General features: G+C 40.0%; 1 protein-coding gene across 1 annotated transcript; it reads left to right on the top strand.

Annotated features, from left to right (window-relative positions):
• The first annotated feature begins 926 nt into the window (after positions 1 to 926).
• On the top strand, positions 927 to 3571 carry LOC144082732 (transcription factor HES-7-like). The gene is made up of 4 exons (XM_077610061.1): positions 927 to 1018; positions 2460 to 2555; positions 2648 to 2741; positions 2845 to 3571. The coding sequence occupies exons 1-4, from the start codon at positions 965 to 967 to the stop codon at positions 3459 to 3461; spliced, it is 861 nt and encodes a 286-aa protein (XP_077466187.1). The 5' UTR covers positions 927 to 964; the 3' UTR covers positions 3462 to 3571.
• Positions 3572 to 13719: the final 10148 nt, after the last annotated feature.

Genomic DNA, 13719 nt, shown 5'->3' with positions numbered 1-13719 from the left:
CAACAAGTGGCCCATCTTCCCTGTGAAGTGCAAACACGAGGTACGAATGTGACGCCCGAACAGCACACTTGACACGCGGGTGTCATCATCATCATCATCCTCACACATCATCATTTTGTTTCTACTGGTAGACAAACGTGTGCCCCCCCCCCCCCTCCAATCGCCCCCATTCATTTGTTCCCATGAACACAAACTCCACACGTCCTTACAATGCGTCCAAAGTTGAGCATCCCAAATAATAACCCTAACCTTAACCCCATCAAGGAAAAAAACAACCATAAATGCTTTAGAAATAATCCAACCAACTCTCCTTAGTAGCAATCGTTTGGTCACATTCATCACTTAATGCAAAGCAGTGAAGTCTCACACGTCATAAAAAAGCTGAGCAGTTTCTCACTTTATTTCTGTTCCCACGAGAAAGAAAGAATGAGGGGACTTTCCCAGCCTCGCACTTCTTTAAGGGCACGAAGAGGTGAATTCAAGATCTCGAAAATCCATTTAATATTTTTTGTCATTTCACTCACAGGCTGCCATTGACGGCGATAGTCGTCCAATTCAATTTGAATATGGCTTGGACGTCAACCGCCATCAGTGGCAGTGAAACGTGATCATTTATTGTTATTCAAGTTAAAATGGATTGGAGGTCTATTGCCGTCAATGGCAGTGAAATATGATGGATCTAATGCTTAGGACTTTCATTTTATTGAAATGCATTTGTAATGTTGAACCAAAACAATACATGCAAAGTTTTTTTTAAATGGGTAGTAATAAAAATTAAAGAAAAATTAATGTCATTTTGAAAGTTCAGTCTGGGCGGAGTTTAAAGTGTGTAGGAAGGGGTGGGGTCACAGACACCTGTCAGCCAATCAGAGGGGACCTTTAGGGACCTATTTAGTCACCCTTTGGGACCTCGTCACCATGTTGGACACTGCAGCATCTTTTTTTTTCCACTTTGGGACTGAACATGACCAGGAACTTTGCAAAAACCCTTCAAGAGGATCCCAAGGGTAGAAAACGGGTGAGATATTCTATTTTTAAACACAATTTATACGAAAAGTGGGTTTCATGGCTGGGGAAAATAGAGTTTTTTGCTTTATAATGTCCATTAATGAAATATGGAGGACCAAATTGAACGAAATGAAATAAAAAGACATATTCTTAGATAAATACTTAAAAGTGTCATTAAACAATTGATCTAAATACTTAATATTGTCTTTTAAACGATGTAATATTTTTTTTAAAAAATCCTTAAAAGTGCTATTAAAATAGGCATTGGAATGATTGCAATAATTGTTTTATCTTTCTTTCTTGTCTTTAATTACGCCAACACTTTAATAAACTCTCCCTTGAAAATGTTTTTACACGCGATCACGTTAGCCCCGCCCATTTATTATGAAAGGTGAGCTTGACAGTTTAAATACAAAGAAGTGCTGCAACATTTATCCATAATATTAAGAAATTATATGGTGAAATAATTCATTCAATCATTGTAATGACACTTTTAAGTATTTATTTAATAGAGTCACACTTTTAATGACACTTGAGTATTTATATATGTATTTAATCACTTTATTTGGTCCTCCACATGAATGTATAACATATTAAGATGAACAGAATGAAGTATGTTTTTTATTTTTTAATTACAGTTGATGTGGCGATGTGTTTCTAATATTTTGGTTCTCCTTTTCAGGTACCCAACACAGTCATTATGATGGCGATTGACATCCAATCCTTTTTAACTGGGAAGGCTGGCAAGATCGCTGCCAGTCAAAATGGATTGGACGTTTATCGCCGTCAGTGGCAGTGAAACATAATAATTGACCTTTATATGATCTCTTTTCAAACTATATTTTTAATGGGAGTAAATTATGGACATATTTTTGCTATTACAATTTCCAAATTGTAAAGAATATACATAATTTTGGAGTGCTTAGTACTTTGTTTACATTGGGGAACGTACATTTGGAAAAAAAAAGGATTTTTTTTTAATGCTGATTGCCATGATGGTTCCAAGATTGCTGTCAGATTTTTTTCTAGCATGTCAATACTTTCACAATTATCATTAAAATAGCTGTTGCTTTATGAAAAAAAAATAGATTAAAGTGCCATTCCTATTTCTTTCATACTTGAAATAATGTTAATATTTGACATTGTTTTCTAAGACAGGCACATGTAAAGTACAGAATTTTGATATATTTTAATAAAACAGGAGTCAATAGTTTAAAAACATGACATGATAATGAAAAACAAAGATGCGTTATAGATTTTGGAACTCAAAAACGGTTCCCATTGGATGTCAAACGTGACAAAAATTGTGTTTCCTGGTGTGATTTAAAGATGATTAAAGCGTTTTGGGTGCCACTGTGTTTGGTTTGGCCTCAGATTGGTGAAGATTCAAATCTACGTGCTGTATAATTTGATCATTCTGTAAAATGTGTCTCTCCATTCCCTCTCCACAGATACTCAAACCTGCCGTGGAAAAGAAGAGAAGAGATCGGATTAATAAAAGTCTTGCCGAGCTGAGGAACTTATTGTTGACCAACACAGCAGATCCCGTGAGTTGTCATGATAAAAATAAACAAATAAATCAATGCGAGCAGCCGTTAATCATCTCGGGGAATTGTATTGAAAACATTATCACCAACAGCGTTTGCAGAACCCCAAAATCGAGAAAGCGGAAATTTTGGACCTGACTGTGGAGTATCTTCACAAATGGACAGATGGCAAGAAAATGAGCACTGGTTAGTCACACAATGTGTTTTATCCTCTCACATAGGTTTTAGTCATGTTCATGTCAACTTTTGCAACACCTAATGAGGGGAACGATCCCTCTGTATCCGCCAGATGCTCTCGGCGGCGCGGTAAGTCTCCATCCGAGCGGCCCCCCTGGCTTTACCATGGAGGGTGCCGGCTTTCAGCAGTGCGTGTCTCAAATGGCCAGCTACATGCACACCATGCCGGCCTCGCAGCGAGCCGGCTTCTTGGAGGGCCTGAGGCACCACGCCGAGAAGCGGCAGGCCCGGCGGCCCCCGACATTAAACTCCCTCAGCAGACTCCTGGACGCGGCGTCGGGAGATGCCATTTGCACATCTGACAGTAAAGAAGACTCCCACAACTACCCTGTGTTCACGCATTCGCCGCCTCTGCCTCACGCTTGCTCCACTCCGCTGCATTCTCCTCCCACCTCTCCCTGGTTCTCCCCCTCCTTCTCCACATTTGCTTCCTCCTCTCCTCCTTTCCCCTCGTTGGCCTGCCACTTCTCCTTCCCCCCCAGCCTGTCACCTCCGTTGGCCAACACCTCTTTTTCCAGCCTCCACACACTTCCTGCCCACGTGACTTCCTCCTCACCCACGTTGGGTCCCACGCTCTTCCACTACCCTTCTGTCACCTCCTCGAGGTCACCGCCACACCCCGCACAGACTCAGAGGTCAACCTCACTCACGTGGAGACCCTGGTTCTGATGAGTGGCGGGTGAGTGGGACGCCACCGTGCCTGCAATGGACACTGACTGTATATTTGAAATAGCATTCATTTTGGAATTCTCTTGTAAATAAAACTTATGATAAACTCATGCTTTTCTTATTTTCTCTTCTTTAATTTTTTTACAAACTGTCTCCCATATGGTACAAGCAAGTGAGGTCATAACATTTAACACAACAACAAACAGACATGCACATCTAAACAAAAGAAAATGTAAATAAATATAATTATATATATATATATATAATTATAATTTTCTCATCTCATTTTCTGAACCACTTTATCCTCATTGGGGTCACGGGGGGGTGCTGGAGCCAATCCCAGCTGTCTCTGGCCCAGAGGCGGGGGACACCCTGAATTGGTGGCCAGCCGATCGCAGGGCACAAGGAGACGGACAACCATTCACACTCGCACCCATACCTAGGGGCAATTTAGAGTGTCCAATCAGCCTACCATGCATGTTTTTGGAATGTGAGATGAAACCGGAGTACCCGGAGGAAACCCACACAGCCACAGAGAATATCTATCTATCTATATATATATATATATATATATATATATATATATATATATATATATATATATATATATATATATATATATATATATATATATATATATATGAGCATGAATGGTTGTCCTATGTCTCATTCTGCCCTGTGATTGGCTGGCCATTCAGTGTCCCCTCCCCTCCCTGGTGCCCATAGTTAGCTAGAATAGGCTCCAGCACCCTCCGCAAACCTTGTGAGGTTCATGAAGTGAATGAATGCTTTTATTACTTTGAGCTGTAGCAGTCAGTATTAGAAGAATGGCAACAAGGGTAAAGAAAAACTGCCAGTTGGCCGGCAGATGGCAGCACTGACATACTTTAGTTAAATATACTTGTGGCCCTCCAAGCTATAGTACTTGCTTGTTCCTTTCCTTTCATACGTCCATCATGTACCTTGGGAGTTGGGGCCACTGGTGTACTGTCACTAGCCAATCCCAACTCAGATAGAGTGTAGACAACTTTTCACTTAAATTCAATACTTTAGAAAATGTAGTGGCACTAAAATGCATGATTTTGAATGACGCAAACCACACAAGGCCACAATTGGAGCTCCCAACTTAAGACTCGGGAGAGAAACGTGATTAACACTCGTCGGCTGAATGCGATTAATAATAAAAGCGACATTTACTTCAGCTGAATGAGATATTTGTGTAACTCCATCAGCGATAAGACATCATCTTTCTTCTTGCCTTTCCCACTAGGATGTGAATGCGTAGCTCTCTTATCTGGTGATGATCGGGTTTCTAGAACAAAATTGTAATAGTTACATCACTAGGTTAGAGGGTTCTGAGCGGGGAAAAGGAGAATTAATCACATGATGGAACATGTACATTGGATAATGGTTATTTTTCCCCCCTCTTTGCTCCGAAGAAGCTCCTCTGTGTGAATCCCATTAGTTCTGAGGTGGCCATTGTTCTTTGTCAGCCAAATGAGAGGGCATGCACATCACTGAGCAGCTTGACTCTCCAATGTGCCTCATCACATGTTTGGAGCGTATGAAAGCGGAGAAGGTCGGGCTCAACGTGAAGGATGCTTGCTACGGCAAAGCAGGTATAATTAATAGGAAAAAGTGGGAAAAGATCATCCTTCCGAGTGACCTGACAATGGTGGAAAGCTCCCTGGCATTTTCCCCTGACACGCTGATTAGAGCTGATCCTGTTACCGCTTCTAATCGCCGTTTTGTTTGCCGTGAAAGTGCCTCTGCATTCCTGATTGGGGGAAAACTTGAGATGTGGCGGCGATGTCACGCAGCAAGAAATGTGGGAATTCCGTCATTTTGCACCTTGTACAAATACAATACATTTTGGTACGCGTACTCTATATTTTGGTGAAAATTGTCCACTTCGTTCTGAATAACCAATGAAAAAATGTCATCGGAAACCAACTATAGAACCATGCAGTTCTGATATCAAGATTCCAACCCCTGGTGGGTGATGACCTTCCTGGGTGGAGATTGCATGTTCTCCACAGGCCTGTGTGGGTTTTCTCCGGGTACTACTGTTTCCTCCCACTTCCCCAAAACATGTATGGTAGGCTGGTTGAACACTCTAAATTACCCCTGGCTATGAGTATGAACGTGAATGGTTGGTTGTCTCATTGCTGCTGAGAACCAAATCAGGGTGCCTATTGCCCACAGTTGGCGATAGGCTCCAGCACCCCCCACAACCTTTGCGAGGATAAGGGGTGCAGAAAATGAATGAAGGAATGAATGAACATTGAACATAAAAATGAGCAGAGCAGTCAAGAGAATGCCAAGAAATAAATATAGACTTTTGTGAATAACTGAATACAAATGTATAATCATTTTAGATGCAGGTCTTTCTAGAATCTCCAAACCCAGGAAATAAGTTGTATAACACGTGTCAAAGATTCGGCCCGGGGGCCAAATCTGGTCCGCTGCATCATTTTGTGTGGCCCGGGAAAGTAAATCATGAGTGCCAACTTTCTGTTTTAGGATCAAATTAAAATGAAGAGTATAGATGTATATTAAATTTCTTGATTTTTCCCCCTTTAAATCAATAATTGTAATTTTTTAATATTTTTTTTCTGTGTTTTTAGTTCAAGAATCATTTTGTAAAATCTAAAAATATATTTAAAAAAGCAAAAATAAACATTGTTTTAGATCTATATTCAGGGATTTTAATCCAGTTCTTTTAATCCATTTATAAAAAAATCTAAATATTATATCTAAAATGGTCCGGCCCACATGAAATCGAGTTGACGTTAACGTGGGCCGCGAACCAACCCGAGTCTGACACCCCTGTTGTATAATATAAAATGTTCTTGTTCAGTTCTATCCCACAGCTCCTTAAAGCATTTGAAGTTAGTCCAAAAGAGTATTATTTTACACAGAAGGTGGCCTTAAATTTTTGGCTACCCCCCACCCCCCAAAAAACATAGTGTAGTATTTCCAGTACATTTTTTACTTAAGTACTTTACCTGAAACGCCACAGACTTCAATAGTTTTGTTTTATAAACACTTTTCTTACCAATGCTGCTAAATATTTTCCACCGAACATCATAACCGCGCCAATTACGTTTGTCAAATATCCAATAAAATCAGCACCTAATGGTTTTATCAGTTGTCTGTTTAAGCAGGCGTGACTTCACATTCTTTTACGGTGCAGTCATTTTGTTTGACCGAGCTCCATTTTGGAAGAGGATCCATCTACAAACAGATTTTTATTCATATTTATTTTTAATATATCTTCAATATTCGCTAGGACTCACTCGTCATCATTCCAGCGGCGGAGAAGAAGCGCGCTCAGATGGCGTGTCAATGCTGAAGAATGTAGATCTGTCAAGAAGCACAAGTAAATATCATTTTCCTCCTTTCATTTCTCTCTCTTTGCCAGGCTACTTTGAAGTAAATAGTGAAAGGATCGCAGACTGTAGCAAATTACCTGCAGACTGAAACATTTTTGACATAAGTCTTGAGAAAAGGGGCACGCCATTTTTCCTGGCGGCCCCTTTGGCGTTTTTAATCTGGGGCTGAGGGAGACAGCGGCGCTGACAGAATGACGGGACAGCTGGACCTGCTTCTCGTCGCACAGTAACGGGGCCAAGGAGAAGCCAAGTGAAGATATCTTAGAATCTGGTCAACAACTCCGCAGCGGTGGCATCATAATTAGCCTTTATTGAATTGTCCATATGTACAGTTTGTGGCTAAGATCCGTTTTGGACTCGTCGTGAAGGCAACCATCGCGTTGGTGCTCATTTCATTTCAATACCAAGAATTTGGATGTTCTTTCCATGCCTGCGTGGGTTTTCTCCGGGTACTCCAGGGGCCGTCCTTATCCCAAAAACATGCATGGTAGGCTCGTTGAACACAATAACTTGTTTCTAGGTATGACTGTGTGTGAGTGTGTGGTTTTTATTGAATGCTTACTGCCCATAGTTAGCTGGGATAGACTCTAACACCCCCAAGAACCCTCGTGAGGATAACCGGGATGGAAGATAAAGAATGAATGACTGAATGAAGGATTCAACAGCAATTATTTTTGATTTGAGCTTAGTAAACGACTCAGATGCAAATTACATTATTCACTGATTTGATTAGAAATCAATGGACATTTAGTTTTTGTTCCTTTTATAAACATTTTTGGACTAAAACATAAATTAAATATAATGAGAAAAAAAGAGAACCGACTTCAGAAATCAGAGAATATTTGCTCTTGAAATACTATAACCAAATATATTTTGTTATCAAGATAAAACAAGGAAAAATGTGTTTTTATTTTAAATAAATTTAGATATGAACTTTAAAAAAAAAGTTTGCTTTATTATTTATTTATTTATTTTATTAAATAAAATGAACTAAGTAACATTTACAGTTAGATGCTTTAAAAAGTATTTGGATTAATTTCAGGTCAACAATGTATTAACAGTGAAGTTACTCTCAAAATAGTGGTTGATTCATTTCATCATGGATTAGTTATTGATATGTCCCAACTGATTGGACAAATGTACCGCTGAATGGAAGCCTTACTGAAGAATGAATTGGACATTCATCGCCGTCAGTGGCAGCCATTGAGCCAGAATCAATAAAGATGGGCTCCAGGTCATTTGAAACCTTTACTAGCAAAAGCGCTATAGAAATAAATTGAATGGAAAAGCAAAATTTGTCAAAAACTGTCTGTAAACCTCAGCAGGGTTCTTTCTACTGGGAAAATAAAAGTTGTATCCATTTTAAATTGTACTTCCAAGTTCCATGATCAAAAATTCATTGCTTGCAGCGCAAGAATGCTTTGACATTTGCAACTGATCCAAAATTTAAGAATTAATGTCATTTTATTCTACAAACCCAACATTCTGACTTTTGTTTCAGCGCACGCAGCAGAATTGAACACCCTTGTGATGAGTAGATCATTTTTATTTTTAATACATAACCCTATACAGTTAGCTGCATTTGAAGGAAATTGGTTATTATTATGTTTGACTTATGACAGAGTATGGCACAATATTATTAAAACAAAACAAAACAAAACAAAACTGCAAGTCCAATTAAAATCCATGAACTTGACTATCACACACTCAAAGTAGAGAGGAAGTAACCCGAGCCAAGCAGGAGGGAATCAAACGAGACAACCAGGCTTGCTTGGACAATGATATTTGACATAAGGCGCTTTTGACTCACGCATCAGCGCTCTTCACTATCAGGGCTTCTATCGCATTGGTCCAATGGTTTGTCTTTCTCCAACTCTATTTTACATGAGTCATTTTTTCCGGACATGATGAACAATGGCCGCCTTTTCAGAGATCCTATGACATTTTCCTCCGGAGGGACTTTTGCCATTGGCTTTGAGCAATTCTAATCATTCGCACTGTGATTCCAATTGAACTCATTCACTGACATTGATGGGTAAACAAATCCATTTTAAAGGTGCTTTGAATTACTACAGCATGTGATCATATTTTGCACACAAATCTATCTCAAATAATGTCAGGAAAGACTTGATAATAAAAGTAGATCATAAAGTTTTCCCTTCTCAGCTGCATTGGCCCCACCCACGAAAAAAAAATCTAACAGATGATGTCACGCCGATAGAATGCGATCGTTCCGTTAACATGCATTAGCTAGCGGAGAACGTGAAAGCTTGAAATGATAAGCAATTCTGGTTGTGATGTCATAACCAGAATTGCTGTGAAAAGTGGACATTTCCTGATGGATTTTGGGTGGAATAACTGTGATATGAAAACAAGATTTGATTGCCTAATTAGTGTTCTCCATGTAAATATTTTATTTTAACATGATTAACAACACATTTACCTGATGGTGGAGTGGTTCTTCTGGCTGGCTTTGGTGCGGGCAGTCGGTACATGGTCGATTGGTCGCCGGTCTTTTGGTCGCTGATCTTTTGGTCGCCGGTCTTTTGGTCGCCCGGAAGGTAAGTGATAATTACCATTTAAATCGTTGCTCAAATTCCCTAAATACAAACTGTGAATTACTATTTAGTCATACTTAATGCCCTAGTAATTATTAGGCTAAAGAAAAGCTCCAAATTTCCCGGACTTTTATTGTTTTTTGTTGGAGAACTTGTTAAGACCCTGACTGACGTAGCTTCTTAAAGGGACAACGCATGTACATACAAACTCTTGTACATACACTCACACGTCGGCTCAGTGAAACTGCTCATGGCCATTGCCGATGCGTAGACCGTGTTGTTTTACCTTGTTTTGTCGCCGGTCTTTTGGTCGTCGGTCTTTTGGTCGCCGGTCGATTGGTCGCCGGTCTTTTGGTCGTCGTCATTTGGTCGCCGGTCTTTTGGTCGCCCAGACCGCGACAACGGGCGACCAAAAGACCGGCGACCAAAAAACGACGACCAAAAGACCGGCGACCAATCGACCGCACACGGGGCAGTCTGGGTTCGATTCCCACTCAACGACAGGGTAATTGTGAGCGTGAGTGGTTGTCTGTTTCATAGTGGCCTGCGATTGGCTGTCAACCAATTCAGGGTGTCCCCTGCCTGTTGCCTGTGGTTGGCTGGGGTAGGCTCCAGCACCCCTGTAATCCTTCTGAGGATAAACGGTAAGGAAGATGAATGAACAAATGTCTGGCATTGATGAATTTTGACTGGGAGGTCTGGCAGCGATTATTCGTCTACCTAACGAGTTAAATTTGTCTCCCTTCTCTCTTCCTTTTGTTTGCCTTCTGTCCTGTGAGAGAGTTTTGAGGTTCTGGAGCGTTTCATTTTCGGAAAGTACTTCCTCCGCAGCCTCGGTGACCCTGCCCACCCTCCCCCAATGGGTGGGCTGTGACCCCTCTAGCCCGCTCTCCCTGAAACGCTGGCAATCCGGGGCATGTACTTCACTACCCTCGCTGCTCTTTGCCCCCTTCCAAAACTCAGCGAGAACCTGCGGGGCCACAGGTCACTAGACCAAACGCCGGCGACCGATAAAAATAGTCGGTGATTCACAGGTCACCTAAAAATACCGGCTTCTGTTGGTTCTCATTTAGAAAGGAGTTAATTCCGAGGGCAGGCCGATGGGAACGTCTGCCCGGATGTCGCCAGAAGCGAGAGTGTTTTTGCAGAAAAAGGAGGCTTAGTGATGTAGATGTCCCTTTCCTCGCATGTAACCTCATACTGCTGAGAAAATGTCAGAGTGCACGAGAAAAAAGAGAGTGCGGCCATCAGATTCTCCAGGGCCTTAAGGGGCCCCATGCCCCTGACAAATAGAGCAGTCTGTCCTTATCTCTGCCACGGAAGAATTCCGCCGTGACTGCGGTAGCGTCCTAAGACATGCGCTTGCTTTTTGAATAATGCAGCTCACACCTAGTCTAAAATTAGTCCCATTTAAAATGTGTTTTTTTCTGTCTTCCCTATTACAATGGCACTATATTTAACAGAGCAGATGAACATGATCAAAGATGACAGGTACTTTTTTTTTCCGTGCCACGCTCCAAAATATACCACGACCACGCTCCAGAGACACGGCTAAGAATGGCAAGCCAGCATTGAAGTTATTTGCGGAATTCGAGCTCAGGCATTACAAGCACGGAAAAATAGATATGCTTTTTCTTTTATTGCCGTGTCAAAAGCGGACGCCTGTCATCGCTTCTGCAGAGGAGCCGAGGCTTGGCGAGCTGGGGTTTCCCGCTGCAACACCTGCAGCCACGCAGGAACAAGTGGTGCTACAGTAAAAGAGGAAATTACATACTGTCACTGCCAAATACCTTCAACATTTATTGAGCTGGGAGGACTATACATAAACAGTTGTAGTCGGTACGAGCCCCACTTTGCCTCGGCTAATAACGTTGACTGAGCTCGGCTCCGGAAAAATAAATAGCGCCGACTTTGATTCGACTGCTACGTTGTGCTACGGCATGCTTCACGTTGCGTTTTGAGACGTGATGAACACCTAATAAAATAAACGCATAATCATTATAATGCCACCTGATGGGGCAGGGGTTCACTCGCCTGACTTTGGTGCGGGCTCGCGTGGCAGTGTGATTGTGAGTGCTAATGTTTGTCTGTCTCTGTGTGCCCTACGACTGACTGGCGACCAGTCCAGGGTTTTGCCCAAAGTCACCTGGGATAAGCCTCAGCACCCCTATCCAGGGTTGTCGGTTTTCAAAATGAATGAATCATTATAATGAAAACATTCCACCATATCAAGTTGCAGTTGACAGTTGTGAATTATTATCTTTTTAGATTAGATTTTTTTTTTTTTACATTAGAACTTTATTTCATCCCGTATATATTATATGTATGTATATGTATATATATATATATTTTTTTTTTTTTCAGCAACACACTTATTTATTTATATATGTATTAATTTATTCATAAATTTATTTATTAACTTATTTATTACCTATCTATTTATGTCTAAAATGTATTTTCCTGTGTCTGCATTCTCACCCTTTTGCTAATGTGACAAGGAAATTTCCGTAATACGGGATGAATAAAGTTATCTAATCTAATCTAATCTATTTGGGAAATTCTCTTGGTTGCAGTAGCAAGACAGTAGCCGGCACAGACACAGAAGACATTGTAGAACCAGGTAAAAAAACTGGAGCCACACACAGAAAGTTGAAATTTGAACATTTGAATTGCAGCATTATTTTTGGAATATACATTCCACTGGAATCTCAATTAGGGTCGTTGATGGCGTAGTGCTGCGTTTTCCTGACTTTGGGGTTGACAGTGTGAGATCCATTCAGAGTCGGTGGCCGTGTAATTGTGAGTGCCAACGGTTGCCTGTCTCTATGTGTGCCCTATGGCTGACTGGCGACCAGTTAAGGGTGTAGTCCGCCTTTCGCCCAAGCTCAGCTGGGATAGGCCCCAGTACCCCCCGACCCTGACTAGTGTTTAAAAGGAATCAATGGAATATAAATTGGGTTCTGTATATAGATTGGGTTTTATTCAGTAAGAAACCAAAAATAAACATTGTAGATCAGAGTAAAAATGTAAGTCAGACCAAAAGGCCAAATGGACTAACATAACAATTACAGTTACTCAGATACTGTAAAGCCGAAACAACCACTCACTATCAAATCCATTCAATATTTCATCTTCACGATCACTATTGAATAATTGCAATACCTTTGGATGCAGCTGTCGTTGTGAAAAAAAATGTATGAATCACATTAGACTATATACATAAGTCGCAGGCCCAGCCAAACGATATAACAAAAAGAAGCGTGACCTATAGGAAATACAGTTTTTTTCTTGCCAGCAAACAGTTCTGCCAATTTTGCAAATCGCAAAAATGTTGTATCATGTTTCTCTTCTACTGGAAATGTAATATTTAATGTATAAAACACAAGGGAAATTTTTGCATAGTTGTTCGTTAATTCCATGAACAGCGTTCTATCAAATCGCACGGAATTTTCTACATAACAGACTCCATTTGTCATTCACATTGTGTAAATCTACTTTTATATATATATATATATATATATATATATATATATATATATATATATATATATATATATATATATATATATATATATATATATATATATATATATATATATATATATATATATATATATATATATATATATATATATATATATATATATAATGCTCATGTTTCAACGCCATTGACCGCACTAGTTGGGTTCTGTATATAGATTGGGTTTTATTCAGTAAGAAACCAAAAATAAACATTGTAGATCATAGTAAAAATGTAAGTCAGTACTAGACGGCCAATCCATTTTGACTGGGAGGGGCGAATGAACGTTCATTGGAAGGGAATCAGTTAAATTAGCACCCTATAAGGGTTTTAAAAAGTAACAGTCATTTGTGTGTGTCATAGGGGGAAATGGAAAAAAACCTAAATCATAAATAGTAAAAAATTGTTCTTCTGGCCCCAATGTTCACATTGAAATAACTTTATATACTGTTGTTAAAGAAGTAGTTATTAAAAAAACTCACACACAATAAAAAAAACATGTAATATTAATGTAGTTCGGATAGAGAACTAACTAAAATGCCACTGTATTAAAAAAAAGTGGCCCTTATTTAGATGAATAGATCAAAGATTTTCTTAATTCCATTATTTTCACATTGATGAGTTTCACAATTAAAAAGCCAATTTCTTATAAATTCGTAAAGGTCATTTGGATGGACAAGCTTTCCCTTCCCTCATTTATTTTGTCGCCATCCTGTCGTTTCATCTCAAAGCTTCAGAACATTTGAGAGATGAGTGCTCTATCTCCCCTTGAGAAGTGGTGTTGC

The sequence above is a fragment of the Stigmatopora argus genome, chromosome 9, assembly GCF_051989625.1.
Source record: "Stigmatopora argus isolate UIUO_Sarg chromosome 9, RoL_Sarg_1.0, whole genome shotgun sequence".
Taxonomy (NCBI): Eukaryota; Metazoa; Chordata; class Actinopteri; order Syngnathiformes; family Syngnathidae; genus Stigmatopora; species Stigmatopora argus.
The sequence above is the reverse complement of the archived record's forward strand: the minus strand, read 5'-3'. Positions and strand labels throughout refer to the sequence as shown.